The sequence below is a fragment of the Vanessa cardui genome, chromosome 11 (assembly GCF_905220365.1).
Source record: "Vanessa cardui chromosome 11, ilVanCard2.1, whole genome shotgun sequence".
Taxonomy (NCBI): Eukaryota; Metazoa; Arthropoda; class Insecta; order Lepidoptera; family Nymphalidae; genus Vanessa; species Vanessa cardui.
Window position 1 is genome coordinate 3547188 of NC_061133.1, and position 17246 is coordinate 3564433.

A 17246-nucleotide genomic window follows, 5' to 3' on the forward strand; every position below is an offset into this window, starting at 1 on the left:
AGTCCAACATCACTGTTCAAATAAAACAGCAATTAATCGAAACTAAATAAGGTCATTGACCTTTGACAAGCACGCACGCGACAAGAGACAAAAAAAAGTTAAAGAAAAGTGTGGGTAAAAATAAAACTCTTTTTCATGCAATAAATAATTTTTATTTTTAAAAACTTCTTATATCACCATTACTTTTGTCATTGAATGATTTGAAATTAGTATATCTGCTTAAATGGCTATTTCCCATCATTATTGTCTTCCAGGATAATACCTGATTTGAATTATTAATCACCTCCATTATCGGAAACTTACCTTCGTATTCTGTTATAAGGTTAATCGTCCACAGAACAAAACTATTTTGCGAAGACAGTTCAAAATATATTGATTAAAACCATTCGTAAAGTAAAAATTGGAATCATAATTTTTTTTTTTTTTTAGAATGGTAACACTGCATGTCGACATAATAATATTTATTGCAATTTATAAGACATAAGTGTAGACATTAAATTAAAGAAGAGACGTCAGATATATCTGTCTCTATGTACTTGTATTTTAAGCACAAAATCGTTTGTCAATCAAACTTTAAAACTGAATTAATTTTAATTTGGGTTTGGAGTTTACTTATAAATGTCTACAAAATTGTGGAAAATAACTTTTAAGTTTTAGAAGTGAAACCTCCATTCATAGTAAATATTTAACACGCGTCATGTCATTTCACAGCTTTCACTCTTTCACATATATAAGCATACAAATGAGAAAGAGACAACAGACATTACGAAATTCATTTGGAGGTGTAAATCACCAAAGAGGTTTTACTTTTTTCTAGCACTGTGATACACGTTTTTTTTTTAATAATAGACAAGATAATGATCAATAGTTATAGCTCTATCCTGTGGACGCTCAACCAAATGGCGCAACATAAGGAAAAGAAGTCCGGAATCACCGTACAATATGGAAGACGATATAAACATTTCCTAACCCAGTTTCTAATAACTTACATTGTTAATTAACAAATCCTACAAATTAACACAATCTATCCATCCGTTAAAAACAACGAACATCGCCATATTTAACGAAAAAAAAAATTGAATTTATATTTAATCTTATAAAATACGAATCGTTATAGATAAAGAACACTTTAATTACAAACCTACACCTCGTATCTTTTAACAGTTTCTATATTTTTATCGAATTTAGAATCTATGTCGCTACACCTATACTTGTACTCTTAAAAAAAAAAAAAAACAAAAATAAGCATGATTCGGATCATCGTTACTTGAGAAATAAAAAATAAAAAAATCTATGTACATTGTAGTCTATGTGTGAAATATGGAATTTCAAAATTGGAATGAGTTCTATTTCATTAAATCGCCACAGAGCCAAATTATTAAATTTAAATGATTGCGTTGTCAAAGAACAGTTGTTCTATTATCAAAGGGTACAAGTATAAATGCAGCTTATGAGATAATTAGTAAACTTCAATCTAATTTTCATATCATCAATAATATCTTATCGTAATACGACGAGGTGTTCTCAATAGGATCTTGACTCTACAATTTCACTAATAGTTAACTCGACGTTATAGAATTCAATAATTTCCTTGGGAAATATTTTTTTTTATATCACTTCAATAAATTACTAAGATATGAATATTTTAAGTTTTATTTACAACACATTTAAATCTTTTAGGATATTTCATATTTTGTTTGTTTATTTCAAATTGATTTTAACAAATAATTTTAAAATGTAAACTATTTGGAATTATTTATAAATATTTTGTTCTTCAAATTCGTGGCCATTGCCGTCAATAGACGAAAAATTTCATTTTTTTTTATTGTAAAATAATTATTTGTATAATCATCATTAATTTGACTAAAGAATATTTCAATATTTTGGTTATATTGAATAAGAACATTTTTTTTATAAAATGGCAGTTTAATATCACGTATACGAAAGGTCAACAATCAGAACACAACTGAACGCGACTCCGATTTACCTTAACACAATGTAAACAAATTTATTGCCACAACGATATTTCGTAAAGCCTATTATTTAATTATTACTAATTATGATCTCTTAAGAAATTCTACTTTATCTATTTACATACTTTTTTAAAATCACAATCGAGTAATCGTCAGAAATAAATGTTGTGCCATTAGCCGATCGGTCATAGGTTTGTGCGTTACTACGTAATCATACGAAATCATTCAAACTCATACAATGTCGATAAATCTCATTAAAAATGTAGAACAGGTCAAAAATAAATTAGACGGTTCATAAAGTGGACTTATAGACCGATCAACTGTTTTTGGTCCAAAAACTTCAAATATAGTTAATTCAAATACAACTCATTAATCTAATCGCTGAGTAAATATAATTGTGATTTAATATCGTTTTCATTTATCGATTACTTTTATTATAACTGAATTCAAACATACTTCGTTTAACGTCGATCGAACACTAGATACGTACGCGATATATTTGCTTGTAACAAACACTCTGTCTGAACCTAGTTAGGAGATGAGCAACAACGTACATGCAGTACCCATAGACTCTGTGCTGGGAGACAGTCACACAGTGGTGACTCTGTCAACTTCCACGTATCGCACAGAGTCCTCGCTTGGTCAGCAAATCACTTCTTTTTCATCGAAAATCGCTGTGTCTGATGAAAGGCTTTTAAGCCGCTGCTGAAGCGCTGAACGCCGCCTGCGACATGAACGCGCCACAGCTATCTGTAATTTTACAAATTTTTATTGGTCATGAGCATTCAGTAGAAATTTATTCAATACTTGATTGACAAAATAATTTAATGGAAGTGTAATTTGATTTCAATATAATAGATAAATTAAAAAAAGGTAACCAAACACTGATATTTTGTTTTATATATCAAATAATGTCAGCCGCCGTTGCGCCGGCAATATGACAAATGATGGTGAAACAGATAAACCGTACAAGTTCTTACTATGTTCTGTGTAATAATTTTTTCTATAAATTTATACAAAAAATCGGCCAAAACTTGTTAGGAATATAATAATAGAAATTAGAAATATTCTTCACAATACAAAACCTAGGAATTATAACATTTAACGAAAATGTTTTTTTTTTCTAGACCACCGTTCTATATACTATATTATTATTATAAATTATAATTAGAAAAGAATACGTTAGTAATCTTATTAAAGTTAATGGATAAATATGCTTTTTTATTTCGACGTAAACATACTATAATACGAGAAATTCAAAATGATTTTTTTTTAAATTAAGATGTCACATACAAGAAGTTATCCTAGATCCAAAAATTATCAAGGTTTTGGTTAAATTCAAGGTAAATCTCACCACAGCAAAGGCAGCTAGTATAGTGAAGGCGAGTAGTGCCGCGGCATAATGTGCCGGCACTCGAAGTAGCGCAGAACATTGCGACAGGCGCTCGTCTTCTCCCTGAGGACACTGCGGTATGCCGTCGCACCACAGCGACGGTTCTATACACGCGTCCAAGGACGCACAACGATAAGGACATTCGCCGGATAAAGCGAAAACGCCGCCACGTTCACTTGAATGCCTGGAAAGTAAATAATTATACATTTTATTTTAGAAAGATTGATAAATAAATATGATAAATATGAGACAACATCACATACATTACTCTGATCCCAATGTAAGTAGCTGAAGCACTTTTGTTAAGGACATCAGAAGTAAGGACGGTACCACAAACACCCAGACCCAAGACAACATAGAAAACTAATGGTAATCTACATCTACTCGGCCGGGAATCGAACCCAGGACCTCAGAGTGGCGTACCCATGAAAACTGGTGTACACACCACTCGACCATGGAGGTCGTCAAATTTAAAATGAACCATTTCACTGATTATCAAATTTAGTAATATGTAGCAACGATTTGTAATTTTATTTGTTTTTTATACGCTTACAGGAGAAAGTAATAGGTCAGTGCCAACCTCATTTTCAGACTAAATGTGATAGTTTACTAACTACTCGGTCTAAGCGACCAGCCGAGCAAATTCCAAAAAATTTATACCTTCTAGAAAGTTCCAGCCATGTAATATAATACGATCCACTTTCTACAGCTATCAGTTCTACGGAAAGAGATCTTGGCCAGTCTAGATCGAAGCGGTCTGGAGAAGGTGGTGGAGCGAGCACATGCCGAGCCAGAGAATCGACTTCCTTCGACCAACCTTCTGAGAATACTTCCACGACTTGTTCTTCCTGAAAAAAAAAGATATATTAGATAGAAACGGTGTCAATGAATAAATATTTGATTTTTTTATGTCACGTGATGTTCTGACATGCAATGAAAAAAAATTGAGTTATGATTCAATATCTGTATATAGAGTAACAGCCTGTATATTTCCCACTGCTGGGATAAGGCCTCGTCTTCCGTTAAGGAGAGGGTTTGGAACATATTCCACCACGCTGTTCCAATGCGGGTTGGTGGAATGCACATGTGACAGAATTTCGATGAAATTAGACACATGCAGGTTTCCTCACGATGTTTTCCTTCATCGCCGAGCACGTGATGAATTATAAATACAAAATTAAGCACATATATTTAGTGGTGCTTGCCGGGGTTTGAATCCACAATCATCAGTTAAGATGCAAGAGTTCTAACCACTGAGCCATCTCAGCTTCTTTTTTTATCTGATCTATATATAAATCTGCATGAATTATTTATTTACTGTTCAAGATTGGATTTATGGCAATATTGGTATTTCAGAATTCTAGGAGTAGGTACAAAATATGATTGATTTTGTTACCTGTTCGTCGGGAGGTTTAGGGCATATAAATATTGGAGTCAATCCTCCAGCGTACACAGCTATACGATTTTGTGTTCGACACATGTGACCCATATCTGGTGCTACTGTGATATTATTCAGAAGTGTGAAATTGTCCAGTTCGGGTTCCTTTATTATACTTCCTTGGATTTGAATGTAAAGATACCGACCTGGTGCAGGATCTATTAACCATGGACGATTTTCACACCGTTCCTGAAGTGAAGAGAGCATAAAATCAATAACTATACTAATATTGTACATGTGAAAGTAACTCTGTTTGTATGTGCCTGTCGCTCTTTAACAGCTCAACCACTGAACCTAATTTGACAAAATTTGATATGAAGCAAAATTGAACTCTAAGAAAAGATATATTTAAGTTTACTTTAAAAAACAATACATTTTTTTGCCTATCAAAGACAACCAACCCACTTAAACGAGTGAGAAGCTGCGGGCGACAGCTAGTCCGTTATACAGGGTTATTGGTCAGTTTTTAAGGCATTTTGAGAAAAAAAATTCAAAGGAATCGTGAAATAAATTCGTTTTCCGTCTCGCATTTTAAATTTGGACCGATAATTATTGTTTAAATATTGACAAATATCCAGTGTTTAATCATTTTTATAAAACAAAAGAAAAAAATAGATTTTAATTGATACTTTTTTTTAAATAAATTTTTGAAGTTGCATTTTTGACAAATTTGGAAAAAACCTAAAAAACCTGATAACTCAATAATGGTTTACTTTTGGATTAAGCATATGAGGGTTAAAATGATTGCAAATAGTCACCCCTATCACCTCCTAACGGATATACATCGAGTTACCAATAAACCTGTATAAGGCTTTAAAGGCAAATAATATTATTAAAGCATGAACTTTATCAAACACTAAAAATAATTATTAAGTTTAAGTCTGGACACTCTTTATTTATAATTCAATACTTACTGAATCAGGTAAAGGTGCGTGTGCCGTAAGTCTCATTTCGCCACTGGCACCGTACACCCTGTGAGTGCTGTCACAAACACTGTCCAATCGAATAAACTCGACGGATGCTTCGAATCCAAATGAACGGAAATCATCAACAGCGGACATATTTACCACGTCAAATTTGAGCTCGGCGACCATTGATGTAGATGTAAATTCGTAATCGTTGACATCACTATAAAGACACGTACAAATATTTATATATTGATTGAATTATTAGTTTTAAAACACTAACATATTGTTTTGTGATTAATGCATACAAAATTATATTTTAAGTATAGTAAGTACGACATAACTTATATGTAGCATCGGAAAAAATATTATAATAATATATAGATAAATATCATATTCAATATTGATAATAATTTGGGATAACGTACTTAATTCGGGTGTAATCGGTTTTACGAATTCTGTCGATGCTGCATCTAAGTTGTGTCGTACTATAATGTCTAAACTATTATTATGAAAAAATGTTTAAAAAAGTAACCTGCATAGACAATCTCTAGGCACACCCGGTCCGTTATCCCTCCAAGGTCTTTCAAATATCCTTACAGCAGCTGTAGGTGTACCACCACATCGAAACCATGGTGAATGTGCAGAGTGGACGGATCTGCAAAGCCTACCTCCGTTTCGAACACCCCAAACACGAAGTCGTACCACTTCACCTGGATTTGCTTCAAAACGATATGTGCAGCTGAAATGTAAAAATAATTAAATTGTAGGTGTATTTATAGCATGTATCATCAATGCGAATGAGAGCTTCGTAATCGAAATTCTATTATTATTTATTTTCATGTAAAAAACTGACAATTTTAATGACAGTTTTTAGTTATAACATAATAACATTGCATTTGACTCTCCTATCATGATCGTAATTTATAAGAAGACTATTTCTATTACATTTTGGGAGCTTATTCATTATCAGTCAATTCGAATAATTTTATAATACATAACAATACACAGAATTTAAATAGAAGTAATAAAGGTATATTCAAATGTTACCTTATATTTCTTGCTCCGCCTCTGCCATATAGAAATACGTCTCTTGGAGATGAAAATGTGATAGGAGGATCCGGTGGAGCTTCGGGAAACGATCTAGATACGAAGCGACGTGAACATGGTCCTCGGCCCCAAGGTTCTCCGTCTTGGTGAAGATCAACAAACTCATACAGAGCTTTAAAAAAAACCGGTCTGAAACAAAACGGCAGTGAACGTTTGAATAATATTTTTAATGTATTTAATTATCATTCACGTAATTATTATGATTTTATAATGCAAAAATTGGCGACTGGAGTCTCTTTAATAAAAAAATTATGTTTATATTTTAAAAGCATTTTATGACTCTTTTTCAGACTGTTTCTTTTTTTAATATATTAGGGTGGCAGATTTTTTTTTAATATTATATTTTTTTAATTTATAATGAGCAACAGTTAAATACTATATATAGAAATATATAACTATACTTTCTATGATACATATATCAATGTACAATATTTGCCACCGTATTCAAATTTACTTAAAAATTCATATTTAAATAAGAAACAATCTAGCTAAAGTCAGCAAAGCTACTTACTTGAGTGCAGTTCCTTGAGTCAACTTCAATTCCAAAGTCAAGGAGTCTCCTTTAGACAAAAAGCTTTCCGTTCGAGCACATGCTCTAGATCTACGTAATAACGCATGTTCACATGTCCGCGGTGCTCGCTCTCGACAAAACCTTGCAACCAATGTTGCATTTGTAGGAGGTCGTCCAACTATCACTGATTGCGGAGAAGTAGCTCTTGACATTTGCACCGATCTTTCTTTATCGCTGAAATTTACAATAATACATTCATTAGAAACTATAGTACACAACAAAATTCACAAGACATAACTACTTAGTTCATAAAACATTGGCGATGTAAGAAATGGGTAATATTTTCACGTGAAAAACTGTGTTTATTGACAATCTGCCTCATATTATGTGTCTTCTCTATGAATAGATCAAGAAAGAAAGATACCGAAATTTCAATGCTACAATTTCTAACAATCTAGTTTTATCATCGTGCAGGAAATAATGAAAGGGAAAAGAAGCCGAATAATAAGATTATTTGGGAACACCCCTATTTTTATATTTGATTGTATGTGAAGATTATACTAAAATAAATTTACGTTATTGAAAATGCTTACCAAAAGATATCACTACATCCGGGCGATATCCTCATCGGACCATCCCATATATTCAAATGGCTTCCACAATACTCATCCTCGGGCAAATTCGGATTGATAGCATTGGTCACGTAAAATTTTAATACCGAGAACCACACCCTGAATCGGGGTGCAGAAAATTGCCTTCTGTAAATAATGTTTCTTCCCGACGGCCCTGATGTGTCGATGCCTTGCATGTGGTATAGACATGTTGTGTTCGGTGGAAGTGAATGTTGAGGATGCTCTAACACTCCTCTCCTTGTACCTCTTATCCAAAATTCACAAGCTCTTTTATTCTTCGCATAAGTAGGTGATTGCTGATCAACAAATCTAACCTGTAAAAGCATAATATTATTTAAATATTTAATAAATTATCGGTCATTTTGTTCGTTTTTTTCACCGAAATGTGTTGTTCTAGGTAATCATTAAGTTTGTGACGGTATAAAAAAGTTGGGGTCACGACCTAATTTGATAAGTTAAAACAATGGGTGCGTCTGCAGAATTTCTCCTCGCTCCATTATTATGAGCGACCGTGCGAGCCTACTTACTAATTACACTTTGGCTGGGCCCCAAACAATGTCCACCAACTCTGATTTATTATTGTTCACTAATATCAAAGTACTAAAACAATAAAACTTTGATGATAAATAGTATCCACCGTCATCGACGTAACAAATATAAAAAGTACTACTAGTGTTGCTAAGCAAACTATTGAAATAAATAGTGGTTATTAACATTTATTTAATACAAATGCATTTTTTGTATTAATGTATATTATAGTAATAAGTACAAACATTTTAAAAACATGTCTGTTTTATTTCGTGAAATGGCTAATTAATATCACCAAAAGCTTTTCGAATAAATGTCGTTTTAGATCACGTTTAAGCGCAGTTAGATTAAAGCTTCCCCCAAGGACCAAAGCCATGAATACGATAAAAACCATTATTATGTGCTCCGAATAAAATGGAAAGTGTTTCGAATATTTTACTATATCAATTTGCCTCGATTTTTTATGGTCTAAGTATTGTTTACGATTTTTCATATTTCTTTATATTTCGAAAAAATATATTCGTAAATTCCGTTGATAAATTTTATTAAGTAAATAGTGGTTAGTGAGTGATAAATTTGATGCAAACTCTAACTTATTATAATTATATAGCGTTACTCGTAAAAATGTGGTACCAGAGTTTGAGCCACAATGATGAAAAAATGTAATCACATTTAAGGCTCACGTAACTTACAGCAATAAAAGCCTCGGGGAAAACCTCAATCGTTGTTGGCTTAACGACTTTAAGGCCGACTTGCACGTACCAATGTCGATCTAGTCGTACTAATGATAATAGATTGTCTCAGAGGCCACTATTGGTTGGTCCAATATCCGATAGCAAATGAAACCCACTTTTGCTAAAGTAAATTTCTGAGACGACAACCAATAATGCCTTTTTTCTTCTTTTATGTTATTTTTTTTTCTCTATATTATATAAATAAAACGTCTAGAAGCTAAAAACGTAAAACTTGAAATATATTAATCAATATTTAACCTCAACTTCAAGCTGAAATCCGTGTAGTGATTGTGACGTAGCGGGTTGCAAGAATGTACCAAAAGGTGAAGTTGTGAATTCAACAAGTAATTCTGGCCCGCTTGATATTGCCTCCGGAACTGACACGCCTCCACCACAAAACCTCAAAATAACTGGATCCCGTGTTGTATATCCATCGTAAACAGTTACGTAATCCTGTACTTCATCGCACTGGTGCCAAAATTTCAATTCCCGCCCATTGTTTTCTCTATCATTTTGCGAAGCCGCATAAAGTGCCTTTTGACTTCTGATGGAAATCAACTGCCCATTCGGTTGCTTTACGACGATCAACGCGTGTTTTCCTTGCGGTACTTCGTGCTGACGTACCGCATAATAGCAAGTTAGATTTCTCGGGTAGACGCCGGGAAAGTTAGGTGATTGTAATCTACAATTTTTATGATCGCAGTCGCTGAATATCCGAGAGCAATAAGTCCCCGAGATCAAATCCCCAAGGTAATACTCGGGAGTTTTTGTCGTCCTTCCAACGTTCGTATCTTCTCCTCGTGATATGTTTACGGGATACAGCATTGGCCTTAGTTTGAAGAAGGGCCTTTCTGAAAGGTGAAATAATAAATGTGAAATTGATGTTAGATTTATGGCAAAGTCAAAAGTATTTGAAAGTAATAAATAATTCGATACATTTTATTTGATACATAAGAAGTAAAATATTACATTAGATAATGTGACGTATTTCGGGATTATTTTAGTTACTTGTAAAATGATTTTAAATAGACCTCTTTTCATTGGCTTTAGTGTATTTCATAATGGTTTCATTGAGTGTAGCACTTTTACATGAACAGGCAAAATCTCAATGGAAATTTTGAGATTACAATTTTGAGTGTTTATTGTACTATTTTTTTTTGTTTGCGGCAAATATAATATGGCATTGAAGGTTAAATACCAAATCTGAAAAAGGTACCTGATGGTGGCGTTCCTCCATATCTGACTGTGGCATATTCTTTTCTCAGAACTTTATATGCCATTCGAAAATCAAAATTGTAATTATTTTGTTCTTTTGATAAATGTAATAAGCGTATAATAAGCGTTATTGATTTCGTCTCGCTATAATATATCGAGGGACCCCAGGAGGTCCCGCACCACGATCCTCCAACTTGCGGTCGGCTGGCTTCTTGTATTTGCATGTAGCCATCCGGACATCCATCGTCAGTGAAAGAAGTGAATCGGCCAAGAGTGAAACTATCGAACAAAATCTGTGGACAAATAATTTATATCAAAAAGTTTATCGAGACAAATTTTTATTATAATTTCATAGGCTACTCTTGACAATAACAACACAATAACATAACAATATCTTTGCCTCGTTAATTGGAGATTCTAAAAAGATATTATTGTCATTTGATGTCGGGACTGGTCGCTGTCAATTCCAATTTAGCCGTCTAAAAAAGTTACGTCGGAATAAAATTTATTTGGTCTTCTTTTTTAGAATTGAAAACTATAAAATTGTATGAAATATTAACGAAATAACATCTATCTGAAACTTCGGAAAACCCGAGGTAATAACTAAGAATTTGTATTCAGTTGCGCGACTCGATATTCCATTTTATGGCCGGTGTCGCTGTGAAAAAGGAAACAAGAAAACTAAATTAGAAATTCAAGAACTTTACATACAAATAACATGTTCTATTCACAAATATTTTAGCTCTATATTTCGAATGTATAACAATTTGTAATCTTAAACGTAGGCTTTGAAGTCTTCCTACATGCTATTCGAAATTTAAACTTGTAATTAAAATGTAAGGGTTACAGATTTCATCACCTTATAACACGTCAAGGGAAAGCGCAGATATAGCGATTCTTTATTCCGTGGTTGGCTAGCTTCATGTATATGCAAATAGCTGTCCGGGTAATGGTCATCGATGAAAGAATGAAGATGCCAAGCGTAAAACTATCATACAATTTTATCTAAAGCATCTAAAAAGTAATCTATGCTTTGTGGATAAAAATCTCACACCACGGAGGTTTGGGCAAAAAAAAATAATTAATTCCGATTCCGAATTTGAATTTGCGGATTTCGATTATAATGTGTCAACGCTCTGTCCATTTCGCTTCCTTCATACATGATAATAAAACTATGTATATTTATTGTACTGAATTTAGAACCTACATATCATCATTTTTACATGACTTTGGAAATTAAACTCCATTTAGAAAAAATAAACAATATTCCTTTAAGTTAGTTTACAACAAGAAGTAGTTTTTAAGAATGTTTATTTTTTTCTACGTCGTCCATAACGTAGCAATCTCAGTTGGATAGTACCTACGTAGATGTATTTTTGATTACTGCACATATTTTCACCTCCACCTCAGCCAATGTTTGAGATAATAACCCCTGAGGCTTGAATACCGTAAAAGAGAAGCGCAGCTATGAATAACTGATCACTGCTTGCATTATAGTGTCGGAACTGCAGACTAAATTTGACCTCGGATTTTGATTTCAGATAGAGTAATGAATTGCCATTTTATGCTTAATGTAGCAAGTGATTGTTGAAAATAATTATTTGTTTTGTTTAAATATTAACAAGAAAATTTAATAATGGTTTAGGCGAGGCATGGGACTGTAAATATTTTAAAACACCGAACTGCTATTAATAATTTACCGATCGAAAAAGCCATAAGCGCTTTATAAGACTGACTAGGTTTAGAACCAAGGACCTATAAATATCTAGAAACATAAGAACAGGAGCACATTCAAGAGCTTAGATGGCCCAGTGGTTAGAACGCGTGCATCGTAACCGATGATTGCGGGTTCAAACCCAGGCATGCACTATTACTCATGTGCTTAATTTATTTTTATAAATTCATTTCGTGCTCGGTGATGAAGGAAAACATCGCGAGGAAACCTGCATGTGTTTAATTTCATAGAAATTCTTCCACATGTGCATTCCACCAACCCGCGTTGGAACAGCAGAATATGTCCCAAACTTTCTCCTCAAGGGGAGGACTTAGCCCAGCAGTGGGAAATTTACAGGCTATTGTTGAGTCAATGCTTCCTTGCTTTACTCGGCTGTACCATAAATAAAAATTAACTAAAGATTAAATACATATTGTATCGCATATGTCACTCGAACAAGTAATTTATTCGAGTTAATTAAACGAGACACAATATTATTTTAAACAATTGTGACTTCACAGTATTTGGTTGCAAATTGAAACGCCAAGTCTTATTCAGGTACGTATAAATTTTATCAAAGACTCGCTTGAAATTGTATTTTCCGCGCGAGCGGAGCGAATATGACGGGATACGTCTCACACAATTTTAGTCTCTTAACGCGTTCTTTATTCGAATGAAGATTTTATGGAATTATTTACATTTAAATATAAAACCTTTTTTCTGGCTTAATATCTTAAACAGAAACCTTAATGTTGATAAATTTAAACTGTTTTTGCTTTGTGCGTCGGACACAGTTGTTACAGTGTTGATCTGAAAAAAATATTTATATATGCATTGACAGGCTTTTCAATGAAAATTTATATTTAAATAAATGCTTCTTTCAATTATCAATGTATAAAGTAATTTTTTGGAAGCAATACGAATTCACAGCTGTGCAAACTTCGTTGTTAAAATTTGGATTTTTTTTTAAATAAAAAATGAAAATATTCCAGTAACCTCTTTTAAACACTTTGAAGCGCCATGTTACTGGATTAAATTAAATGTAAAGCTTCCACTGGTTTGCAATGTGTATTCTACTGAGAAGTAACTAAATGAAATACAGTAATATTCAGTAATTATTTCAACCAAATGAAATATACGTGTAAATTAAGTACAATAAAAATATTACTTAGCAGGAAAACAAATAATAATTCTACGTACGGTTACACTCTTGATGGGTATAGTCTTGAAAGTATTTTATTTATTAAGTAGCTTTATTTGCGTGTATTGTGTGAAGAGAGGGTAGCTCAGGTGTTTCATGGTAATCATCACGTTCATGATAAACAGTTGGGTAATTCATAAAAAAAACCCCTAGACCTGTAGACCTTTCCGTAGTAATAAAACAAGCTACTTCTGTAAATTAAATAAAAATACCTCTGGGTGACAATTTAAGCAAATATTTACAACAAATATATAATTTTATGATAAAGAATTATAAATGAATTCATAATATAGTATATATAAAACACTCAATGTTTCCTCAAAGACCAAATTACATTGGTTCATAAAATTTTAGTACAAAATTCTCTTAAAGGGAATTTTATGTTGATCGTTGAGTCCAGATTCTCATTAGGTTCCAAATTGCACGGACGTGTAGCTTGTTATTTTTCGATGAATTGACTCAATTAAGTTACAGCGTAACTACCAATATTGAGGAAACAATCTTGGACCTTTTGGAAAATACACTCCGATAAAAAAAATAACGTTGAAATTCTACGTTTCGAGAATGAGGAAAACTTTTTATATTCCCTTATTTAAATAGAAACACCTTAAGGATGATATTGGTTTTCATGGTCAATCATGGTCATCTTGTATGTACAAATGTACTTAATGTATATGTCACCTTAAAATTACAAAATTCGTTAGATTACAATCTATCTAGTCCAATTGTAAACTGTCGAAATATAATGAACCGTGAAATATGATTGCAATTTATCGCATTATTTTTCAATATATTGTAATCTATCGACCAATATGACGAGGCAGATTGAAATCTAACGAATTTTGTAATGTTACGGTGACATGTATATTTGTGTAACCGGTGATTTTGTCTATTCACATTATATAAACAGGACTTTTCGTTGTATGTACGGGGTATTTTCTTAAGCTACAAAATTTCTCAGTGCTAAGAGGATAACTGATATTTATATCGTATCATTCTTTGATTCATAAATTGCACCCGTCGAAACCGGGGCTGGTCGCTAATGTTTTTTTTATGGTATCGGTTGGCGGACGAGCATATGTATGCATACATATTACAGCGTCATTGTCTATGGGTGATCCCATAGACAATGACGCTGTAAGAAATATTAACTATTCCTTGCATCGTCAATGTGCCACCAACCTTGGGAACTAAGATGTTATGTCCCTTGTGCCTGTAGTTACACTGGCTCACTCACCCTTCAAACCAGAACACAACAATACTGAGTACTGTTGAGTGGGTGGTACCTACCCAGACAGGCTTGCACAAAGCCCTACCACCAAGAAAATTTTCTTTGCTAATCATCAATCAATCTTTCCTTTATCGCCTAAGGTTATCAGATGAAGAATGCTTTTAATAATAGTAGGTACTAGTAGTATTTTGATTATTACTTAGTATTAGTTTTGATTTCATATTTTTTACTCGTTTTCTCATCAGTATAACAGATAGTACTCACTTCTTTCTTATCATAGATTTTTTTTCTAGATTAAATTTAAAAATTTTAAATTAAAACTATTTGTTTCAAACTATTTTTGCAATTGTTTGAAAAAATTAAACAAGATGATAAATTATGTCATTAACGCACATTTTTGTAGGAAAAAAAGAAAGTAGGTAAAAGTACTTTAAACATCTCGCCTCTTTGCGTAATCTTCCTTCTCTTTTGAGGAGCAGGATTACTTTACTGCATTGATCCAATGCGGGCGGATACACTTCTTATACTTTGAATGAGAAAACTAAGGAAATATTTGACCACTTATATTATCATCCTATTTTAATGTTCCACGATTGGGCTTAGGCTTCCTTTAAGAGGAAGGTTTTTGTGCTTATTAAATCACGCTGCAGAATTTCATTAAAACTAGATTTATGCAGGTTGTCTCACGATGTTTTTCATCACGGTACGATACGAATTATAAACACATAAATTAAGTGTAAGAAAATTTGTTGTTGCTTGCCTGAACTTGAACCCGCAATTATCGGTTAAGATGGGTGCGTTTTAGCCACTGGACTAATTAATTAAGGTTCATTTAATTTAGCATCTCTACGCTAACTTTCCATAGGCTAAAAAGTATTATAATGAAAACCAGAATCGTTAACATTAAAACGTTATTGCTTGGAAGTAAAAATGTACCCAATACCTTACAAGTATATGCAAATTTATCCGTAATCATTGATCACCAATAATCATAAATACATTGAGCATTTCCAAGTCTATACCTAAATATTAAAAACTATACTTATAGTAATAATTTTGAAACTAAACAAGCAGTTAATTCCGTCTAGTCTTGTTTATAAAATTTGGAATGAAATTTTGTGGAACAATTTATTGTCGAATCAGAATTCACAAGCAAACTTTAACAATAAATATTTGAAATGAAAAAGTGAAAACGACGGACAAGAACAGAAGGTTCGCAGGAAATGGCACGACTTGATATACCGACTAGACCGGGACAATAACAATTTAAGTGTGATGTATTTGTCTCGATGTTATGTCGCTTTACAGAAAATTCGTGAACATACTTTAATACGGTTAAAGATTCTTTTGAGAGATGCAATTATTTAAATTCATAATACATTCTATTTATATTTCGAATTTTATCATGATATTTCGATTACATATTTGTTTGATATATCTTAATTTATATATTAATAAAAGATGAACACATTATAAAATTGAAGCGTCTCTTTATATAATTATAGATAGTTTTTTATACGAGAGAATATTTATTTATTTATTTATTTAAACTTTATTGCACAACTATTTAACAAAAAATAAATTGAGCAAAAGGCGGGCTTAAAGCTATATAGCCTTATCTACCAGCCAACCTTAGCAAATGCAAGAAAGAGCGTACAGTAGATGCATAAAGCCATCCTTATATTGAATTACATTACACATACATACATATATATACACATATATATATAAACATACACACACTTATATAAATATATATTATAAATATATACATATAACATACATTTAATAATATACTAATGATAAAGTAACAAAAAGTTAACAATAATACTAAAAGTACAGTGTAATAATAACAGCTTAAATAAAATAAAAGGGAACGAAACCAAGAAAGGCGATAAAAGCTAAGACTTATATTTATATATAAGTAATTTGTGTTGAAAATGCAGAATAATTTGGCTCACCGAAGTAATAAGTAGATGGAAAACTATGTGAGTACAAAATATGTTGAAGGCGGAAACTCAGAGATACAAATTTGCGTTTCAAGTTATGCTGAACGAGCTGTGTATAAAATTGTGTGCAAACAAATGTTCTAACCTAATCCAACCCGAATAGTAATCACTCATTCCGGATTAAATTCACCCGCTTCACTATATAACTATTTCCTTACTTAGATTATATAAAATGAATCATCAGTCCCACCAATTAAGTTAATTTTCCATTATCAAAGTTAGTACTACTCTCTTTATTGTTATAATATTCATACAGATAATATGTATACCATTTGTAAAGCAGTTATGTGTGTGTTTTATATATTTCATCAATGCAGCTATTTATCGACGGCTCATTAATAGATGGCCTTAATATTAGTCGCAGAAGTGTGTGTGTTTTCGATTTGATTGTTACAGTAATGTTGCTGTCAATGTATGGATAGCATTCGTGACTACAGACCACTAATACACCTACCACCGTTTCAGACCAGCGTTCGTGGTCAACAAGGAAACACGAATGAAAGAATATTCCTGAACGGTTGTAACGATTGTAAGAAAATCGATTCAAAAGAACGACACATAGCTCACTGCGCTTCCAGTGATTACGCAATAATTTCTAAGGAATCCAAATTTGAAGATATGAGAACCTGGCTGAACGCCATCTAACCTTTTC

The 17246-nt window shown here is 32.6% G+C and overlaps 1 protein-coding gene across 1 annotated transcript in view; it reads right to left on the reverse strand.

Moving 5' to 3' along the window:
- Positions 1 to 1423: 1423 nt before the first annotated feature.
- The window catches only part of LOC124533342, a 152081-nt gene continuing 136258 nt past the window's right edge, over positions 1424 to 17246 (reverse strand). The window contains exons 4-14 of the mRNA XM_047108550.1: positions 10441 to 10732; positions 9483 to 10075; positions 7924 to 8276; positions 7331 to 7564; positions 6760 to 6948; positions 6245 to 6451; positions 5719 to 5932; positions 4763 to 4993; positions 4027 to 4214; positions 3328 to 3550; positions 1424 to 2723 (exon numbers count right to left, since the gene is read on the reverse strand). Of these exons, the coding sequence (XP_046964506.1) occupies positions 2616 to 2723; positions 3328 to 3550; positions 4027 to 4214; positions 4763 to 4993; positions 5719 to 5932; positions 6245 to 6451; positions 6760 to 6948; positions 7331 to 7564; positions 7924 to 8276; positions 9483 to 10075; positions 10441 to 10732 (2832 nt within the window). The 3' untranslated portion in view covers positions 1424 to 2615. The remainder of the gene's footprint in view (positions 2724 to 3327; positions 3551 to 4026; positions 4215 to 4762; positions 4994 to 5718; positions 5933 to 6244; positions 6452 to 6759; positions 6949 to 7330; positions 7565 to 7923; positions 8277 to 9482; positions 10076 to 10440; positions 10733 to 17246) is intronic.